This window comes from Mustela nivalis, assembly GCF_964662115.1.
Source record: "Mustela nivalis genome assembly, chromosome: 3".
In the NCBI taxonomy this organism is placed as follows: Eukaryota; Metazoa; Chordata; class Mammalia; order Carnivora; family Mustelidae; genus Mustela; species Mustela nivalis.
Genome location: NC_139022.1, coordinates 150511247 through 150534351, shown reverse-complemented (window position 1 = coordinate 150534351; position 23105 = coordinate 150511247). Strand labels below are relative to the sequence as shown.

The 23105-nt window shown below is 41.4% G+C and overlaps 1 protein-coding gene across 2 annotated transcripts in view; it reads left to right on the top strand.

The window, feature by feature from the left end:
- The window catches only part of EGFLAM (EGF like, fibronectin type III and laminin G domains), a 182007-nt gene that overhangs the window by 81329 nt on the left and 77573 nt on the right, over positions 1–23105 (top strand). For both annotated transcript variants that reach the window (XM_082723444.1, XM_082723443.1), the window contains exon 7: positions 20309–20475. In XM_082723444.1, coding sequence (XP_082579570.1) covers positions 20309–20475 — 167 coding nt within the window. The remainder of the gene's footprint in view (positions 1–20308; positions 20476–23105) is intronic.

The following is a 23105-nucleotide window of genomic DNA, read 5'->3' as shown; positions in this document are numbered from 1 at the left end:
GGTGTCTTGGTTTGGTTTCTGCTTTTTTCTTTTATCTACCTCTCAAATTCTTGTTACTTAGCTTATCAGAAGGTAGAAGAATAATGAGGAATTCTTCCAAAATCTTACAGATAGAAAAATATGGATTCTCAATGCTGCTATGTAATTGTAAACAAAAATAAACAAACAAAAAGAAGGCACATATGTGCCTTCCCCTCCCCCCCCCATTCACACACATACATGCACACACCAAACAAAAGGAGTTCCTAATCTAAGGCCCTTCCTCTGAGCTCTAGCTGAGTTAGAGAGTGAACCGAAGCAGCTGGCAGATGCACACGGGTCTGGGGAATTAGTGTTCCCTCCAGTAAAGGTGGTGGTGTTTGTCGAAGGCCTGCTGCTTCATGGATCCATAAAGAGACTAGTTTAGTACCTCATTCCCGAAGCTATCTGAAGCTGGGACAAAATGATTCTGCCAAGATTTCGATTAGCCCTGCTTTGTGTCTTGACTTCCTAGCCTTCTCATCTGTAGTGGAAAACAGATCCTTGTTTCTTCAGAGAAGTGCTGCTCTGAGTCCCTTTAATGCCTGAGGACAGAGCTCATTTCAGGCAGGACTTGTTGACTAACAGGTGGCAGAAGCCTAGAAGATGAGGCAGGAATGTGGTGACTGCTGGGACTCTCAAGTCCAGTGGAAAACCTAGGTTCAGGGAGGATCTGATATGTGCCAAAGCAGCCATTTGTTTCCATCCATCTCTGTGCTATGCTTTCTCATTTATTGGCTGCCTTTTCAAGTAGGCTTTTCTGGTGTGGTGGCAAGATGGCTGCCAGATACCAAAGACTTGCTATCCTCTAGCGTAACTCCCCCCTGGAAAAGAGTGGCCATTTCTCAGTGGGCCCATTGGAGTCTCAGTGTCCACTCTAACTGGCCAGTCTTGGGTTCCTTCTCTCTGAGCCAACCACTGTGGCCAGGGAAGAGGCTACACTAATTGATCAGACATTTGCTCATATTCTGAGCTCTGGAACTAGGGCCTGGTGGGTTATTTACACCAAAGTACATGGATTGAGAGAGTTCAGAAGGGTTGTTTCCTCCAAGGAAAATTGTGGTGCTCTTAATGTAAAAGGGGCAAAGCAGATGCTGGGAAAATGAGATGGGGAAAAGGACGCCCACTGGAGAGCTCCAGACCAATGCTCACTATTGAGGATTATCTACTAGCCCTCCATTGAACAAATTTGGTAGGCAAAGCCTGAATGTGCCTGGGGTAGAAAAGATTCTAATCCTGTTTCTGGTAGTAGTTAAACATGAAGCACTGAGAGTCCTATAACTTCAGCTTGCTCATTCTTAAAACTCTAAGGGGAACTTAACATTTCTTTCTTTCTTTTTTTTTTTTTTTAAAGATTTTATTTATTTATTTGACAGACAGAGATCACAAGTAGGCAGAGAGGCAGGCAGAGAGAGAGAGAGGAGGAAGCAGGCTCCCCGCAGAGCAGAGAGCTCGATGCAGGGCTGGATCCCAGGACCCTAGAACCATGATCTGAGCCAAAGGCAGAGGCTTTAACCCACTGTGCCACCCAGGCGCCCCAGAACTTAACATTTCTAATGCAGTTGTCTAGCACCAGAAAAGCAAAATGCAATACTTTGAAATTTGGGGAAATGCAAAATTTTTCATGGTAGCCCAGCAGGGCATCTATGTAGCCCCCAGAAAATATGATGGTTATCATTTATTTTTAATGTTGTGCTAAAGCATGTATTTTGAAAACTGGTTTTAAGTCTGACATACTGGCAAAAGGTAGAAATTGCAGTTTCTTAACCCATGTACCCTACTGAATGTGGACAATGAAAGGGATTCATTGAGTTTAGAACCAGAAGAACTGGAAGAAAGCCCTTTCATCATCACTTGCCAGCCCGGAAGCCAGGTGTGAGTCACTTCCTGTCCTGAAATCTCAGCGCCTCTCAGAGTTTGGGGTCCCCCCACAGGCTGGCCAGATACAGGGGTTTGAGAGCACATTGGTTATTTTATTTGGAAGCAAGAATGAGAAGGTGGGGAGAGGGAGACAGGGAAGGAGGATGTATAACTGTGTCCCCGAAGTCACTTCTGCAGGCAACAGGATCTTCCCATGGGGGTTGATTTCACTGAACTCTTCCTGAAGTATGCAGAATTGCTCTCAGACTTGCCTGTCCAAGGGAGAGGTCCACACTGCAGCTGCTGCTGAGACCAGAAGTGGGACAAAGGGAGGTGATGTGGGCCCCCCAAACATTGACCTCCAGTCCTTATCTGCAGTATACGGGTCATAATTTTCCAGCCTTACAGTGTGTGGTCAGGAGGATTGGCTGCAATCCCATAGGAGAAAGAGCTTTGTAGATGTTAACACCTATGAGAGTGTACAGTATATAGGGGTGTTATGTAACTACGTTTAATAATTCTCCTTCTTTACCAAGAAAAATGCACTTTAGCATTCAGAGCAGTCTCTAATGTTTGAGGGCTTAGGTCCTAGATTTTTATATATTAACATTTAAAAATTATATACCATTCTAACAAACTGCTAATTTTTTAAAAAAAGAAAATTATCTTGACAAATATAACTTTACAGTGTTCTGGAAAACTAAATGAATTCAGAGTTCTTGGACATCTTGGAGTTCCAAATGGAAGGAACATGGTAGAATGGGGAGAGCTTCCTGCCCCCTATATCCAGCCCCCATGCCAAGATTTCTGCCTCTATTATCTCTTCCAGAATTTTTGACTCTGGTCAAATGATTTTGCCTCAGAACCTCCATGTCCTCCTCTGTAATAGCAAGCTGCTGTAACCCTCATTGCAGTATTGTTGGCTACAGTCTTTACAAAGTGTTTCTACATCATAGACATTTAATGGCTATTCATTTTCTTCCCTCCACACCATGATTTCCCTTTTACAAAGAAAGAAATTGAGGCTCAAGTGCTTAAATTGCTTTGCCAAGGTAAAAATGACGGGTTGGGGACAGAAACACAATCAGAAATATCCTGACTTCTAGTGCAGTGCTCTTTTTGTGAAACCCTACATGTCCCTTTCATGTCTGTGATTCGCCTTCTGAGACAGTGGGCGCATAGGCCCAGCCCTCCGAGATCCCTGCTGGGAAGGAACCGTGAGGCCTCATCTTGGGCTGCTGTTTGCTGTTGTTCCAGAATGAAAGCTTTCACAGCTTGTTGTGGTATTTAATGTTTGGCCACAGAATAAATCCCCATATTCATTTGTAAACATCTCAGAGCCTATCCCATTCCAGTGAGTGCTCACAGATATCTTTAGAGAGAGCTTTGTGAGCTCTAAATCAGACACTACAATTAGTATGAAAAGCTTTTGGGGGTCTTTAGTCATTATTCTATTTTCCCCAGAAAGGTTTGCTTCATGTTAACATTCAGTTCCTTTTTCCCAGATAACTCCCATATGCACAAACATCTGGGACCAGCTTTGTGTGAGCTGAAAGTTTCTTATTGTAGCCAAGAGGCAGGCCTTTGGGAACCGAGACTCAGAAACTGTAGAAATCAGGCTCCTGAGTTATCTTCAGATTTCAGTTCCCCTGTAAGTCCTGTCTCTGGAAGATGTGCTTCTCCTGCCTCTCTCTGCCTTGGTAGGCACTTATACATTGGTTGTTCTTCTTATTCAGTGAGGATGACAGTTTCAAAGGCATTGTTAAGAAATTGTCAAAAAACTTTTAAAGAGGCATTTAACTGGCTAGTAAAAGATTAACCACAGCAATTATACTGGGCCAGAGTATGGGGGTTCTGACTGCATGTTTGCTGGTTTTGGTGATATTTCAAGTGGGCATTATGTATTTATGGTGCTCTCTTTTAAGTCATAGGCTTAAGACCAAGCAAATTTCTTATTTATCATCCAACTTCTGCCTCCTTAAAATGGAGGACATTCGTAGAGTGACTCCCTGAAGCAGTGCTCTCAGTGACTTGGTCTCTGGCTCAGGGAGGATGAAGCTTTAGATGAATGTAATCTTCTGATCTCCCCCCGAAGTTGGCCCGAGGGTTATTTTTTCACTTCCTTGCTAAGAGTAGATTTTTAAAATATTTAATCAGTGTAGAAAAGATTTGAAGAGGCAGATTCTAGTAAGCCTATAAGCTGTAAGATATTTTGCAGTGTTTTTAAAACTTTTATCTGCTTTTTTTAAAACAAAAAAGTCTTACATTTGAGGTGGTGAAGAATTTTCTTTTTCTAAAGTGATACTGAAAATTTCTTTGGGGGCAGCAATACTTACTGTTTATAAGAACCAAGCATAAATATAGCTACCTATGATTTGAAATATTTTGGCTATAAATATCTGAGAAACTTTTCTCCTTCTGCCTAAGAATTTCCCCAGGGTAAGTGCCTTTCTCATAAGCAAAAAATATATACTATGGTGGCAATGAAAAGGAAAGGCCTGGAAAAATATTCTTTATCTCTGATGTTCCAGTTGGGATGCCATGCCCCACGTATGCTATCTGTCAGGTGGGTTAAAGTTTTCATTTAACTTAAGTATAGTTTTTCCCATATGTGTGACATGATGGGTTAAAATTATTCGAGCTTTGCATTGACAGTTGCTGGAAAGGGTAGATAAAGCTTTCAGTGGCTGTTATGTTTTCTTAAGTTTTTATTCAAATTCCAACACTAACATGAGTGTACTGTTCATTTCAGGTGTATAATATAGTGATGCGGCACTTCCATACATCACTCCGTGCCCATCACAAGTGCCCTCCTTTATTCCTGTAACCCTCTTGACTCAGCCCCCCACCAACCTCCCCTTTGGCAGCTATCAGTTTTCTACAGTTAAGAGTCTGTTTCTTGGTCTGCCCCCCTCCTTTCTCCCCCTTCCCTCATTTGTTTTGTTTCTTAAATTCCACATATGAGTGATAGTGGCTCTTTTTAATAAAAAAGTCATCACTGGCTTATTTGGAGTCCATGTGAAAGTTCAAAATATTCTATGTATTTGTTAAGGACATTGGTCAAGAAGTGTTGATCTCAGTCTCAGCCCAAGATAGTTATACTAATAAAGGAGAAAAAGCAGTGTGTTTCCTCTTTTCTCTTTCACACCTTTCTACTTAAGTAATTCCCTGGTCTGTTGCAGATGCCTTCCATGATAAGACTTGCAAAATTCATCTTCACACAGGGCTGCTTCTAAGCTGATCACAGTGCCTACAGATTGGTTTTCCTTGAGAATCTTAAGGTCATACACACTTGAATGGATTTTAAAAATTATTTCACAAATTGATATTTTTGTCAAAGTCATCTGTCTTTCCATCCCATCAAAAACTCTTCCTTAATCTGCAAGTAACAAATGAATTTAATTAGTTTGCTCACAGGAAGTTACCTTGTAAAGGCTGTTTCTAAAATGAAGATGAAATCTGGGATTCAGAATAGAAGCTGAATGGATTATGGATTTTCCTTGAGTAGTTTTAAGGAATGATGTGATTTGACTCATGGTCAAGGTCACAGATCTGAAGGTTAAAGTTTCTCATTTAGAATTGAGACTTTAGAGAACAAACTCATGGTTACCAGAGGGGAGGTGGGTGGGTTGGGGGATGGGTGAAACAGGTGATGGGGATTAAGGCATGCACCTGTTGTGATGAGCACTGGTTCTTGTATGGACATGTTGAATCACTATATTGTACACCTGAAACTAATATAACACGGTATGGTAACTATATTGGAATTAAAAACTTAATAAAGAAAGAATTGAGACTTAGTATCCAATTCTTGGTTTCCTCTTTCAAGTTAGAATTTGTTCAGATGTGGGATTAGAAGACACAGCTTGGAGCTGGCCTCTAAACTTGGGCACAAATTGCTCAATTCCATTTCTTAGCTTCCTTACGTATAAAATCAGTCTGGACCATCTGCCCCCTAAACCCCAGTGACTCTGGCTGCTGTTCTCATGACAAAGGTGAGTACTGCATCAGCTCTAGAGCGAGATCCCTGGTCCAAACCCCCCACCCCTCCAACCACTTTCAAGCTGTGTCAGCTTAAGTGGATTATTTAACTTCTCTTTGCCTCTGACAGAAGAATGGGGGTAATAGTTCATTTGCCTCATGGAGTTGTGAGATGAAATGCATTGATGCTCACGAAATGTACAGAACAGTCCCAGGCACACAAAAGTGCTCTGTCAGTGTGAACCATTGTTATTATGGCTTTGGAGATATGTATCTTCTGCTTTTGTATAGAGCCCTGTTCTTTCCTGGTTAGAAGTCTTTATGTTTGCCATTCTCTGCCAGGATAGTTCTTCTGCCCCTTTACCTGACTAACTCTTCTTCATCCTTCAGGAACCCTGCTGAAGTACTACCTCCTCCAGGAAGCCTTCCTTGAAACCCTGCCCCCTCCCTAGACAAGATTAGGTACACCCGTAACATTTCCATGAGACACTCAGCACACTTGTAGTTAATTACTTGCCCAAGGTTGTCCTCCTCAGCAGGACATGAGGGCAACATCTTGACTTGCTCTCCTTTGTAGAACCTAACACCTAGGCTGGGGTGAACACACCACACATCGCATAGGTGCTGGTGAACATTTGGACACAGCAGCGTCATGGGATTGCATTTAGAGAATACCCAAACTAGCTGGAATGTTGCACAAGTTCCTCAAGCTCTCTGAGCCCTACTTTTGGCCACTGTAAAGCATGGATAATGACAGTGGCTACCGGGGGTGGCTTGGGAGGATGAAAAGCTTTCTGTGCAGCACTTAGAGAGGTAGCTTATGGAAGATTTTTTTTTTTTTAATGTTGGTTCTTTTCTTTGCCCTAAGCCACATGGAAATGGAAATGTATTGACACAAAAACTGGAGGCAGGGGGATCATTGAATCCTTTACCACTAATCTCAGAGGCCACAACACACCTTACTAACTACAGTAGTGTAAGCCAGGCAAAACTCAACATGGATCTGACCGTACATCTCTCTCCTCTCCCCCCATCCCAAGTTATTTATTGCTTTTGTTTTCTTATCATTAAAGGAGTATCAGTAGATGGCAATGCTTCAAATAATACAAACTGCAAAACTAACTTGGAAATTCCCCTTGTTATTTTATTTCATATTGAATTATAACTTGTGTTTTGGAGCTCTTCATAATATGTAAGTAAATTGCCAACTTTTTTCATAGCATTTTACTAGAATTTATAGCAATAATTGGGCAAACGGCTACAATATTTAACAGTGATGTATCCTTGTGTTGGTTTTCCTACCCCCAAAAGCACAGAGCTTAAAATATTTAAAGAATTGTTCTTATACAATTAATTAATTTGGTGAATAATGGGGGAAAAAAGGAGAAATCTTCCTTTCCTTTCAAGAAGTGTTGAGGAAGTTGCACCCTTTAAGTATAAGCCTTCTTTACCACCACCACCAGAATTAGAAATAAGCAAGAATGGGCTTGCTTGATGTCAGCTGAGATTTCATATTAACAAGTGGCCCTTCACAAAAAAATTCCTTTTTCTTATCTTTAGTTTCCAAATCCAAGATCTTAGCACCACCTTCCAGACTAAGGCCTGATCCCAGCCATTCTGGAAGCCAGCAAGTTCCTCCACGTAGGCTCAAAGGGAAGGATGGTCCTGAATGTTTTTGCAGAGGTCTGACCTACAGTTTTACGATTCAATCCCTTAAGGATTCCATCCTTTCTACCATGAGTTACCCTGATGTAATCCCTGGTCAGATTGACGGAAGGTCACATAAACTGAGTTCTTGTGTAACTACATTGGGAACCATTTGTAAACTGTCAATGAAAGTGTGCTCTCCAGTTGTCCTGCTTGGGACACATTGCGAGCTGAGTTTATCATCACCCCATTCTATCCATCTGTTTGTCGTTTGGTTGGGTTGAACCAATTCTTAAAGAAAGAAGGCTGAAGTTGAAGGTCAAATAATGCATCTTTTTTTTTTTTTTTAATCTCTGACTACTTAGTGGTTTTGTACTTTTCTTGGCAATTCACTTTAGTACGGAGCAAATCCTGCATAAAACCAGTCTGCAAAATGGACAGAGAATCAGAGGCTCTTCCGTGTGTGAGGTTTTCTCTTCCCCTTTTGTGTTCGCCCTGGATAATGTGGGATCATGTCTCTTCTCTTCATCTGTAGTGTGTAGATTCCCAAGGGGCCCATGAAGAGAATTAAAGGGGTCCTTGGTCTTTGGTTGGACAAAAATTACATTCTTAGCTTATCAACTGAAATTTAATGTTCCCTTCCAATATGAATGTGGTCAACAAAGCACAGTTGTATTAGCAGTTCCTGTGGCTTTGTCACTGATGGAATCACAAGTATGTTCTTATCCCGTTACAACTGTTACACATATCTCAGGGTTCCAGTCATGCTTATCACTACTTTAAAATAATTGTACTTACTAAATGCATTGCTAGGTATTATTACTTAATGTATTAGTAAAGATGTGTGTCTTACTATCATAATCATAATTTTTATTATTTAGATCTGTGTTTCAATATAATTGGTATCTTTTTTGATCCTAAGTATTTTGTTTGATGCAGTTAAAAATATTATTCTGAGAAGGGTTTCTAATAGGTCTTCCTCAGACGGTTGAAATGGCACAAAGGTGAAGACTGTTGTCTCTGATCAGGGGTTGGCAAACTTTTTTTTTTTTTCAATTTGTTTATTTTCAGAAAAACAGTATTCATTATTTTTTCACCACACCCAGTGCTCCATGCAATCCGTGCCCTCTATAATACCCACAACCTGGTACAAACTTTTTTTCACAGGGTCAGCTAGTCAGTATTTTGTGCTTTCCCAGCTCTATGGTCTCTGTCTCAACTACTCAATTCTGCCGCTGTAGCAAGAAGGCAGTTATAGACAATACCTAAACAAATGGTCATGATTGTGTCCCCAAAAAACTTTATTTGAAGCTTTTCACCCCCTGATTTAGGACATCGTGTTATTCTTTTTTTTTTTTTTTTTTTTTTTTTTACAATTTTTGGTAGGCTGAGCCTTTTTTTTTTTAAATTTTTTATTTTTTATAAACATATATTTTTATCCCCAGGGGTACAGGTCTGTGAATCACCAGGTTTACACACTTCACAGCACTCACCAAAGCACATACCCTCCCCAATGTCCATAATCCCACCCCTTTCTCCCAAACCCCCTCCCCCCAGCAACCCTCAGTTTGTTTTGTGAGATTAAGAGTCACTTATGGTTTGTCTCCCTCCCAGTTCCATCTTGTTTCATTGATTCTTCTTCTACCCACTTAAGCCCCATGTTGCATCACCACTTCCTCATATCAGGGAGATCATATGATAGTTGTCTTTCTCTGCTTGACTTATTTCGCTAAGCATGATACGCTCTAGTACCATCCATGTTGTCGCAAATGGCAAGATTTCATTTCTTTTGATGGCTACATAGTATTCCATTGTGTATATATACCACATCTTCTTGATCCATTCATCTGTTGATGGACATCTAGGTTCTTTCCATATTTGGCTATTGTGGACATTGCTGCTATAAACATTCGGGTGCACATGCCCCTTTGGATCACTACGTTTGTGTCTTTAGGGTAAATACCCAGTAGTGCAATTGCTGGGTCATAGGGCAGTTCTATTTTCAACATTTTGAGGAACCTCCATGCTGTTTTCCAGAGTGGCTGCACCAGCTTGCATTCCCACCAACAGTGTAGGAGGGTTCCCCTTTCTCCGCATCCTCGCCAGCATCTGTCATTTCCTGACTTGTTGATTTTAGCCATTCTGACTGGTGTGAGATGTTATCTCATTGTGGTTTTGATTTGTATTTCCCTGATGCCAAGTGATATGGAACACTTTTTCATGTGCCTGTTGGCCATCTGGATGTCTTCTTTGCAAAAACGTCTGTTCATATCCTCTGCCCATTTCTTGATTGGATTATTTGTTCTTTGGGTGTTGAGTTTGCTAAGTTGTTTATAGATTCTGGACACTAGTCCTTTATCTGATATGTCGCTTGCAAATATCTTCTCTTATTCTGTCAGTTGTCTTTTGATTTTGTTGACTGTTTCCTTTGCTGTGCAAAAGCTTTTGATCTTGATGAAATCCCAATAGTTCATTTTTGCCCTTGCTTCCCTTGCCTTTGGCGTTGTTCCTAGGAAGATGTTGCTGCGGCTAAGGTCGAAGAGGTTGCTGCCTGTGTTCTCCTCAAGGATTTTGATGGATTCTTTTTGCACATTGAGGTCCTTCATCCGTTTTGAGTCTATTTTCGTGTGTGGTGTAAGGAAATGGTCCAATTTCATTTTTCTGCATGTGGCTGTCCAATTTTCCCAGCACCATTTTTTGAAGAGGCTGTCTTTTTTCCATTGGACAGTCTTTCCTGCTTTGTCGAAGATTAGTTGACTGTAGAGTTGAGGGTCTATTTCTGGGCTCTCTATTCTGTTCCATTGATCTATGTGTCTGTTTTTGTGCCAGTACCATGGGACATCGTGTTATTCTTAAGGCCAAATTTTGAAGCTGTTTCAATTCATCTTACCCAACCATTATCAGATACCTGGTATGTGCCTGTGTTCATCCAGACATGCACATATTGAATATCTTCTTTGTGAAAAGCATGTACAAGAGATTTAGGGGTCAAACAGCTCAGTCTCTGCTTGGACAATCCAGTGGGGAAGGCAGAGGAGAGCGTAGTCTCAAGCGGTGAGTGGTACAGGCAGGGGTAGAGACCAGGGGCCTAGAGGAATACCAGCGTGACATCTGATACAGTTTTGAAGGAGCCTGGGAAGGCTTCTTACAGAAGCTAAGAAGGACACTTTGGTGATAACCAGGAAAAAGGGAGGAATACACAGCATGAAAAGAGTCAAGACGCAAGAAGCTACTTGAGTGATGGCTTGGAGGCAAGAGGAAAATGCTCCTGGGATTGCTTAGAAAGTCTGAAGCTCTATGAGGCAAGAGATAAGGCTAGATGAGTAAAGGCATAATACCTTGCCACAAGCAAGAAAGGGTCAGACTATGAGCAAGAAAGGCATAATAACAGAGCTCACATTTGTCCTAAAGGAAATAGGGAGCTATGGAGAGTGGAGAGTGTTAAGCAGGAGAGAGACTGATAGTATTTGCATTTTTGAAAGATCGCCCAGACTTTCCCAGGAACACAGAGATGAGCAACACAGTCAGCATGCCTAAAGAGCTCACAGCCTAGTACGAAAGGAGATATATATATATATATATATATATATATATATATATATAGAAGGTGATATAATCAGTGTAATATTAGAATCAGATTTAAGGCATGGGAAAGTCCTGAGCAGAGTAGTTCTGTGTCTGAGATGATGCTTAGAAGGAATAGCATGAAGGAAAATATTTAGGAAAGGAGCCTCCCAGTCATCTAAGGTTCTCCCGAAAACATTAAACCATGGGATATTAGGTTGGATGCTGAGGGAGGGAGACCACACATATCTCCGGCGTACTATAATTAGGCTTTTGGTCCACTCCCTCTCAGACCAGTCCAGTGGCCTCTATGTCAAGGCCATTCTGGATGTTCTGCTGAATCCCCTGGAGGACTGTTTTCTGCACCAACGAATTCCATTCTCAAAAGTATTTCCCTAGCACAATTTAACCATTCTTAGCCCAGTTTCCTAGTTAACATCTGATGCTTGAACTTCCTTCCTCAGCCCAGCTCCAGCTTTCTAGAGAAAGGGTTCTCAAACTGGGACTAGTTACTGATTAGGAGGTAGTAAGACCAGGTGAAGAGGCCTGAGGGAGAGTTTTTCAAAAGTGAAATAGAACAGAAGAGAGAATATCAGAGAGTATCACACATAGTAAAATGAGCGATTATTTTATGAGACGTATGTTTCAGTTGTGTGTGTGCACATATGCGTGCTATGTCCTGGGTCAGTGTCCCATGTGTGTCTTGTGTGGTTCATTCAAAGACTGAAAGACAGTGCCAGAGAGCATGATGTATACAGAGCATGTTTGAAGTGAGACAGTCTTCATTTGCCACTTTGTATGACACAGTAAGCCATAGATTTCTCTCCGTGTCTGACAAAATGTGCTTTCTTTATTCTTAGAATTTTAGAGTTGAAATCTCCAACTCAAGTATTCTAGGAAAAAAGAAAACAACTTTGATTCCAGTGTTTTTCAGATTACGGGTTCATCACACTTCATTGGGTGGTGAGATCGACTTAGTGGGTTCTTACCAGCTGGGAAAAAAATAACAAAAAGAAAAGAAAAGAAGAGAAAGAAAACAGCAAAATGAATAGAGTAAGGTTAAATAGTTTTCCTTGAAATTTTTTTTAGTTTTGTACTCATATGTAAGTCCTATGCATACATACCTCTATTATGGGTATACTGGGTTACTATGTGTAAACATTTGTGGTACTGTGAATCTGTTAGAGTTAGTGAACCAAGTCCAACCTGTCATCCTGTTCAGAAAGCCTCTGTTTCATCCCTCATGGTCATCCAGTTTCACTTCAGTATAGCCACTAATGCAGAGCTGGACCGTTTTAAGGCAGCTAGCTTCATTGTCAACCATTCCTAAGTGCCATCACAGAAGGGTTTCCCTTAATGTTGAGAGACGAGTGTTGCCATCAGCTTCTCTGTAAGGAACCACTGGGCCTCCTAGTCTACTATAGACATCACAGAGGTGTCTTTGCCATCTCTGTTTGGCACACATTTAAAGACACGGTCCTATGCTCACTGTCGGGAGCCAAGAATACAACCCTTTGAGCTCTGTGTCAAGTGGAGAGGAGTCCAGATCACCTCCTGGTGAGTGATGAACCTAAAAAACTACATCTCCCCAGGGTATGGGAGAGGGGCCATTCAACAGCATCTTGCCCAGAGAATTCATATTGAGTGTGTGGCCAATTTATAAAGTCCAGTTTTATGCTGCCTGCCTTCCCCATAGATTTTTGCCATACCTGGTTTTCTTTGTCTTTATATCTGTGCCGTTGGCTTAAAAAAACAAAACAACAGAGTAGAGAGCCCAGATATGGACCCTCAACTCTATGGTCAAATAATCTTCGACAAAACAGGAAAAAAATATACAGTGGAAAAATGACAGTCTCTTCAATAAATGGTGCTGGGAAAACTGGGCAGCTATATGTAGAAGAATGAAACTCGACCATTCTCTTAAACCGTATACAAAGATAAACTCAAAATGGATAAAAGACCTCAACGTGAGACAGGAATCCATCAGAATCCTAGAGGAGAACATAGGCAGTAATCTCTTCGATCTCAGCCACAGCAACTTCTTTCAAGATATGTCTCCAAAGGCAAAGGAAACAAAAGCGAAGATGAACTTTTGGGACTTCATCAAAATCAAAAGCTTCTGCACAGCCAAGGAAACAGTCAAGAAAACAAAGAGGCAACCCACGGAATGGGAGAAGATATTTGCAAATGACAGTACAGACAAAAGGCTGATATCCAGGATCTAAAATGAACTCCTCAAACTCAACACACACAAAACAGACAATCGTATCAAAAAATGGGCAGAAGATATGGACAGACACTTCTCCAATAAAGACATACAAATGGCTATCAGACATATGAAAAAATGTTCATCATCACTAGCCGTCAGGGAGATTTAGATTAAAACTACATTGAGATATCACCTTACACCAGTTAGAATGGCCAAAATTAGCAAGACAGGAAACAACATGTGTTGGAGAGGATGTGGAGAAAGGGGAACCCTCTTACACTGTTGGTGGGAATGCAAGTTGGTGCAGCCTTTTTGGAGAACAGTGTGGAGATTCCTCAAGAAATTAAAAATAGAACTTCCCTATGACCCTGCAATTGCACTCCTGGGTATTTACCTCAAAGATACAGATGTAGTGAAAAGAAGGGCCATCTGTACCCCAATGTTTATAGCAGCAATGGCCATGGTCGCCAACCTGTGGAAAGAACCAAGATGCCCTTCAACGGACGAATGGATAAGGAAGATGTGGTCCATATACACTATGGAGTATTATGCTTCTATCAGGAAAGACGAATACCCAACTTTTGTAGCAACATGGACGGGACTGGAGGAGATTATGCTGAGTGAAATAAGTCAAGCAGAGAGAGTCAATTATCATATGGTTTCACTTATTTGTGGAGCATAACAAATAGCATGGAGAACATGGGGAGTTAGAGAGGAGAAGGGAGTTGGGGGAAATTAGAAGGGGAGGTGAACCATTAGAGACTATGGACTCTGAAAAACAATCTGAGGGGTTTGAAGGGGCAGGGGGTGGGAAGTCGGGGTACCAGGTGGTGGGTATTATGGAGGGCACGGATTGCATGGAGCACTGGGTGTGGTGCAAAAATAATGAATACTGTTATGCTGAAAATAAAAAATAAATTAAAAAAAACTACAAAAAAACAAACATAATGTAAGATTTTACATTTTCCTTTTGAACTGGCTTTTCCCTGGTGTTTCTGTATATGGAGATCATTTTGAATTTTTATTCTGTAATGCATCTTATTTGTAAGGCCGTTTCCCAGGCAACTATTTGTATTTCCTAAAGTTTTTCTGGTTATTTTAGATTTTCTTTTTACTTTTGTTGAGGTATGATTGACTAATAGAAATTGTACAGATTTAGGTTGTACAATGTGGTTTCTTAAGGGTGTATAATATGATTTAATATATGTACACATTTGTGTAATGATAGCCATAATCAAGTTAATTAATGTATCTTTTATTTCACATAGTTACCCTTGTGTGTGTGCATGCATGTGTTGAGAACACTTAAGAACGACTTTCCTGGAAAATTTCAAGAATATGATACAGTATTATTAACTATAATCACCACAATGTACATTAGATCCCCAGAACTATTCATCTTAAAGCTGGCAGTTTATACTCTTTGACCAACCTCTTATATGTCCTACATTCTCCAGTCCTTGGCCACCAACATTCAACTCTCTGGTTCTTTGAGTTCAACTTTTCTAGATTCCATACATGAATGTGAAATCATACAGTATTTGTCTTTGTTTGCCTGTTTTTGCTTAACATAATGTCCTCATTTTATCTGTGCTCCTGCAAATGGCAGAATTTTCTTCTTTCTCATGTCTGAATAATATTTCATTATATATAATTAAATATACACACACACACCACATCAAAGGCAATTATGTTCAACTTTTTCAAGTCTTTCAAAAACATTTAACATAGCTGTCACTTTCTTTTTTTACTCATATTCATGAGTTTATATAATTAAATAACATCATTAAATAACAAACATAAAAGTCATAAAGAAATTTAGGAATCAGCACAACTGACTCTTGACAAGCCACTAGCTGAATTAGAGGGAACAAGTGAAGATCATTGGTTAATTTGACAAGTTGGTTAAGTAGAGGTTGATAAGGAAAGCTTTGACTATGTGTGATACGCACAGGAGTATCATATAGTCACTTACCTACTTATAGCTAGTGTTTTTATAAGTTATACCCATCTTTTAGATAGATTCATTGATCATTCATTTCCAGGACCCATATTGTCTTTGGATAGTCCACACTATATTTTCCATGTAGCTAGTGCTTAATGTGGTCAGATCATAGAGCGAGCCCATACTGTTCTTCTCTCTCCTCCACACACAGGTACTCCATTCCTTTTCAGTGATGAAAACCCAAATACATCTGAAATCTAACTCAAGTTCTTCCTCGTCTCCTTGACCTTCCCCAGCATTCCAGTTCACACTGAGCCATCCAAATACAGCTGACCCTTGAACAACATAGGTTTGAGCTGTATAGGTCCACTTCTGTTCTTTTTATGATAAATACAGTACTGTACACGTATTTTCCTTATAATTTTATTAATAACATTATCTATTCTCTAACTTACTTTATTATAAAAATAGTATAGTACTATGGAACATGCATAATATATGTTAATTGACTTAATGCTGTTGATAAGGTCAGTAGTAGACTGTTAAGCTTTTGGAGAGTCAAGAGTTACCCATGGCTTTTTGGCTGCACAAGGATATCACCCCTCACCTCCATGTTGTTCAAGGGTCAGTTTATAACACTTGAAATATGCTATTTTGCACTGGCTTCTTACCAGTCCTTAGAAATATATTTCCCAATTATGTTATAAACTCCCTAAGAATGGAACTGTATAAATAGTTCCTTGGAGCCTCCTAGAATATAGCTTCTGTCATGGATGCCCTGATGATAATTAATCATATCCCAGTTGAGTAGCCCAAGGCAGCCACCTGCTGGGTTTGATGGTACCAAGAAAAATGAATGTCCACATAAGATGAATTGGCAATAGGCGAGGTAGTCAAAATGCCACAAGGAAGGAAATAAGACAGAAAAATATACCACCCAGTGGTTCTATGACTTCAGATAAATTACCTTTTCTCAGTGTTCACATGGGTAGAATGAGAGGCTGGACTAGATTAGTGACTCTTAAAGCTTTTGGGGTCATGATTATCTTTGAGAAACTGATAAGAGGCTAAGGACACTTTACGTGGGAACAGAAATGATGCTCACACGTAAATTCTTGCATGTAATTTCTGAGAGCCCTCAGACATCTGGACCAGCTGATCTGTAAGATATTTGATAACCAGGCTGGATGCTAACATCGCTGGTGGTGCTGCTTCTTCCCACGACAATGAACCAGTGGGTCTCAATGACTTGAGTCAAGTAATGGGGTTTTGCTGACTGCAGTCTATCTGCCCCATCAGACCCTGCTTCTGCTGCTGAAACACCTTCCAAAGGCATTTGATCTCCTGGGATGTGGGATGCCCAACCCAACCCTATCCTATTATGTGGAAAAGTGTTTAAAGTGCCCACCAGGCTGGTGAACTGCCCATTTTTGCCTGGGATGGCAGCACATTCCTGGTTTACTCTCCCCGCCACATGCCTTTTTGCTGATGGGGAAATTGGCAGGCCGGTGTGGTTATGAGGATTTGACTGGCAACTCTGTAGTCAGAACAGAATGATTTTATTCAGGGGAGAAAGATAAAGCTGTTGTTTGAGGGTGATCTGACACAATCCTTTTGTCTAGTTCTCTCTCTCTCCACTTCACCTTTGCACTTTTGTACATGAAGAGACTCTAAAAACATTTAAATGTGAAACGGTGACAAAATCAGAGGCAAAATGTTAAAGGTTTTGGGCTGGTATTCAATCCGTATGAGCTTTGCTCTCTCACTTGACATCATGAATTAAATGTTAATGATTTCAATCTCTTCTTTTCTGAAAAGATAGCTTTCCTGCATTAAATGAGAAAATATAATATTTCTACCCTGTCATTTCCACCTGAAGATTGTAGCAGATATTTGCAGGTCATCCTGGGTAAACAGTAGCACATTCTGAGAGCAGGCACATGTCATTTCCCCTATAAATGCCACCGGAAAGCTTAGCAAAGAACAGGAATGTTTTAGCTAAAGATCACATCTTTTCTGTCAACTTTTAGGTATCCCTGGTGGCTTTCCTCTGTGATGTGATTTTGTTCTAATTTGGATTTGTAAATGTGCTTCCGTCCGCTCACTGAGATTTTCTCTTTGATGACCAAGTTAGTTTATACAAGAAGTCCATCTTTGGGGAAAGGATATCAAGAAAGAGAAATGAGCCCTGCTTCCTCCAGTGAGCATGCCCCATGACCGCTGCTTCTCCAAACAGATGAATTCTTATGGGACATGGGCCCCACAGACTCCTTGTTTGTGTGGTGAGCTTGAGGAAACTTCTTTGATGGGGCTTAAGGACTCCATTTGGCTTTTAATTCCTGCCAGTGAGAGATGAGGCAAGCACATATTCGAGAAATCCATGGGTCATCCAGGCATCTCCTTTCAGCAAAATAAGGCTCTATTCCTTGCCTGATAAGTTGTTCATGAAGGATAAGCATCACTCTTTTTGCTTTCTGCTCTCCCCTAAATATCTGTGAACAGAGGCATTTAACAATGGAAAAACTGAGAACTGCTCAGGAAGCAAGCTAAAGGATGGAGAATAGCCTGCCCAACCACGATTGCCCCAAGTTTTCTTTTTCTTTTTTTTTTTTTTTAATTAACATATAATGTATTATTTGTTTCAGGGGAACAGGTCTGTGATTCATCAGTCTTAAAATTCACAGGGCTCCCCATAGCACATACCCTCCCCAGTGTCCGTCACCCCGCGACCCCAGCCCTCCCACCCCCTCTCCTCTAGCAACCCTCATTTTGTTCCCGGAGTCTCTTATGGTTTGTCTTTCTCTCTGGTTTTGTCATTTCATTTTCCCTTCTTTCCGCTATAATCCTCTGTCTTGTTTCTCAAATTCCTCATATCAGTGAGATCATATGATAATTGTCTTTCTCGGATTGACTTATTTCACTTAACATAATGCCCTCTAATTCCATCCACATTGTTGCAAGTGGCAAGATTTCATTTTTTGATGGCCTTGTAATAGTCCATCATATATATCATATCATATGTTATATGATATATATCATGTCATATGATTGACATACGATATAATCATATATCTATATATGATATATATCATATACATTCCATCATATATATGTATATATAATATGTGCATGTGTGTGTGTATATGTGTGTATATCTTACATCTTCTTTATCCATTCATCTGTCAATGGACATCTCAGCTCTTTTCACAGTTTGGCTATTGTGGACATTGCTGCTATAAACACTGGGGTGCACATGCCCTTTTGAATCACTACATTTGTATCTTTGGGGTAAATACCCAGTAGTGCAATTGCTGGATCATAGTGTAGCTCTCTTTTTAACTTTTTGAGGAACCTCCATGCTGTTTTCCAGAGTGGCTGCACCAGCCCCAAGTTTTCATCCAGTATCAAGGATCAAGGGTAAATGGTGTTGGCCTCACCATTTATCAGCTGTGTGAACTGGGGCAGGTTACTTATTCATTTAATGCCTCAGTTTCTTCTGTAAAAAGAAGAGAGAGGTGTTTAATATTAGTATCTCCTGCATAGATACATGAACAAGATTGGTTCTTTACAAGCACTTGACAAATGTAGCTGTTCTTAGCTGTGGTCACAAAACACCCGCTCGATTAGACCCTTGAGACCATCCCACAGCCATGTACCATCATTCCCAAGTTCCTTTCTTTTCTTTTATTTTTTGAATTTATTTATTTATTTATTTGACGGGGGGGGGGGAGTGAGCTCAAGCAGAGGGAGAGGGAAAAACAGGCTTCTTCCTGAACAAAGAGCCCGATGTGGGGCTTGATACCAGGACCCTGGGACCATGACCTGAGCCAAAGGCAGAAGCTTAACTGACTGAGCCACTCACGCAGCCCCCAAGTTTCATTCTGGAGTTCTTATTACCTGAGGTGCTCTTCTCCCTGCTGGGATACTGCCCTATAGAGCAGCGCTATCCAGTAGAAATTTAATACAGACCTTATGTGAAATCGGAAGTTTTCTAATAGTGGCATTGAAGAGACAATAAGAAAAAAGTGAAATTAATTTTAATAACATATGTTTTAACCCTCTGAATCTGAAATATTATCCTCACAATGTGTGATCAGTAAGATATTTTACATTCTTTTTCTTCCTTTGAAATCCAAGGTATGCATTACACTCGTGGCCCATCTCACTCGTTCAGATGAACTGTATTTCACGGGCTTACTCACCCTGGGGCTAGGGGCACCGTACTGGTGCACACAGGTATAGAGGAATAAGCAGGTGACCTGGGGTGGTCTACTCGCTCGGTGATGTGGGTAAATCCCCTAAATAATGGCCAAAATACGCCAAGTGTTTGCCACATGATGCCAGGCACTCTGCTGAGGATATAGGTTTATTTAGTCTTCTTGACAGTCTTCTTGGATAAGTACTTTCATTACTTAGAGAAGTTCAGTAGCAGCTGGTAAGTAGGAGAGGCAGGATTTGAGTGGCTTTCTTTGACCACAGGGTTTGTACCCCTTACCCTCTGCTGATTGCCCGCCAGGGGGGAGCCCTAGGCGAGGGTTTGCATTCTCCGTTGGGTTTTTAGAAGAACGTATGAAAATTCAGTGAATTGGCACAGTTGTCCAATTTCATTAAGTGCAAGAATGGCCGTGACCCATCTTCTTGGGTTTTCCCGTGGAAGCTCATGCAATTAGTCACCCTATAAAACTTGCATTTGTTTACTTTGTGCACAGATTGTGAATAGATGGAATCTGTGCCCTCCTGACCCCTGGGAATGGGGACGGTTAGAGGAAGGCTTGTTTATGAAACATCTGGAAGGCAAAAGTCCTTGAGAATGAACTCCCGTGTGCGGATCTTTTCACCATAGTCAAGCCCATGCTGAGGAAAAACAGATGATCTTGAAACCGTGCTTTAAACTGACCCTACAAATGATGTACTTGCTTTTATTGGCAGGGACCTAATAATTAGGACCTATGATTTAAAATCAAGATGACTTTTAGATAGGAGAGTTAACTTGCTGCTAAAGTCCGAATGTGGTCAGTTTACATGGTTTCCCTTTTGCTCCTCCTGAATTACTGCTTCTTGTTTTGTTTTTATAATCAATAAAGGCCAGATTTGGATACGAGTTGGACCTTAATCCAAGAGCAGATCCAGATGGACTCCATGGTTATCAAGGGCCTGGATCCGGATACCAGCTATCAGTTCGCAGTGAGGGCTGTGAACGCCCACGGCCGCGGCCCCCGCAGCCAGCCCAGCGACACCATCAGGACCTTCTGTGAGTACCTTGCCTCTTTGGGAGGACAGATGTAGCTGCTTTGCTGAGGTTGCCTGGTGAGGACCCGCCTGCCTGGGGTCTCTTAGGCCCTTGCAGAGGGACAGCCCGCCCTGAGGTTATCTTCAACTTTTCCTGCTGTGCTTTTCCCAGCACTTTGGAAGTTCAAGGCTCTCCACAGGGACACAGGCTGTTTCTATGTACAGGAGGTCAGCAGAAGGTTTATTTCTGCCTCGTCCTTGGGGAGTCCAAGGTCAGCGTTCTTTCACAATTACAGAGCAAACCACATACCAAGATGATGTGTGGCCTCCCCCTACCGCCTGGCCTTTGCATCTTTTGAGAAAATGGGTTCATCTGGAGAAAAAAAAAAAAATAATGCTCTCAGACTCCTCGGGGCTAGCATTCATCTCCATAACCAAGGACACTTAAGTTAAATCAGTCCCGTGGAATGATAGGGAGAATTGAAGTCACTGGTGCGCTGGCGTGTAGCTGGGGGTCGTCCTGTGGCAAAGGTTCCTGTTTGTCATAATGCCTCCCTGGGGAGGACTCGAGGAAGCTTGGGCCACCGGCTGTCATATCACCCAGGGATTTTGTAAAAATTCAGATTCTGATTATGATCTGGGGTTGAAGAAGTTCCTGCAGGATTCAGGTAAGAACCACATGTTGACTGCTTAGACCACCTGGTCAACCCTGGCTTAGAATATTTGTGTTTTGGAAATGGGGGCACGGTGACGGACACTTAGAGCACTGTGGTGGGGAGGTCTGAGAACTGGAATGTTGGCATTGTTTTGTTGGAAAACTCTGTAATCTTTTAGTCTTAACAATAAATTCCGTCCAGTTCCTATGTCTAAAGATCCCTGCTGCTACTTCAGGTCCCCTTACCTAGAGAGGAACTCTCAGAAAAGAAGCCGACCTTCATTTGGTTTGCTTTCCCTTTCCCTATGTTCATCTGTTTTGTTTCTTAAATTCCACATATGAGTGAAATCATGCTGTTTGTCTTTTTCTGCCTGACTTATTTCACTTAGCATAATTCTCTCTAGTTGTTGCAAATGGCAATATTCATTCTTTTCTATGGCTGTGTAGTATTCTATTCTAGTATATACTATATGTGCCACATCTTCTTTATCCACTCATCTGTCTATGGACATCTGGGCTCTTTCCATATTTTGGCTATTGTGGACATTTGCATAAACATTGGGGTACAGGTGCCCCTTCACATCAGTATGTTTGTATCTTCTGAATAATATCTAGCAGTGCAATTGCTGGGTCTATATATAGGGGAGCTCTATTTTTTAAAATTTTGAGGAGCCTCCATACTGTTTTCCAGAGTGACTGTACCAGTTTACAATTCTACTAACAATGTAAGAGGGTTCCTTTCTCTGCCTCTGGCCAACATCTGTTGTTTCATGACGTGAAATCAGAGAGGGAGATGAACCATAAGAGACTCTTAATCATAAGAAATAAACTGAGGGTTGCTGGAGGGGAGGGCGTGGGGTAAAGGGGTTACTGGGTGATGGGCATTAAGGAGGGCACGTGATGGAGGGGGCACTGGGCATTATATGTAACTGATGAATCACTAAATTCTACCCCTGAAAATAATAATACGCTGTATGTTAATTAAATTGATTTTAAATTAAACAAAAAGAAAAGAAGCCTACCTAACCCTGCCAGTTGCTTTCTACTGGCCAGCACAGAGCCCTGTTTATACTGGTTAGTCAGTCTCAGTAAGCTCCTCACCATCCTTACACGGCATCCGCATGGCTCATGGCCAAGGCCATGGCTGTTTCCAGGGATTCAGATTCACCACGTTCCCCAAGTCCTAGCAATTTTGGCTTTTCTGAAAACAAAACAACAAAAACAAAAACAAAAAACCTGTACTCTAACCTTGAATTTCAGGGCTTCTTCCTTCAAGTTGAATTGTTGGGGGTCATGGGGCTTGGCGAGGCCACCCCACACACATAGGTACACACACGCGTGCGCACACACACACACACACACACACACTCATACACTCATACACTCATATATACACAGTAACTGTCATTACCCAGCAATTGTTTCATGCTCCTTCTTCTTTAGGATTTAGAAGCTAAAACTTCCCCAGTTATATGACAAGGGATAGAGGGCCTTCGTTCCAGAAAAAATGTTAACAATTCTATTTCAAATCCAGGACGGGTCTCCTTTCACTCTTGCTGAATGAGATCCTTGCTATCATCTTTGGTTCAGCTTTGGAGTGTGTGGCCAAAATGGGGGCAGCTGTGGCTGGAGCAGGCCCCGGGATCTATGTTTCAACACGTGCAGTCTGTCTTTCTGCGTCAAGGGCGAGCAGGTGCTCTGTGTTCTCTGTGCTGTTCCCCAGTGTCCAGTTCCTCGCTCCTGTCTCGTGAGCTGCCCCATGCTCTTTTCCTCTGTGCTTTCCTATATGTCCTTCTCCACATAGACAAGGAGACAGAAGGACAAGATGTGACCACTTGTGCTGGTCCTGGGTGTGGGTGTGGAGGCTGCATGCAGTCCCAGAAGAGGACAGAGGTTGGGGTGCCTCTTAAGCTTTTTTTTTCTTTTAAAGACGGGGCACCTGGGTGGCTGAGTGGGTTAAGCCTCTGCCTTCAGCTCAAGTCGTGATCTCAGGGTCC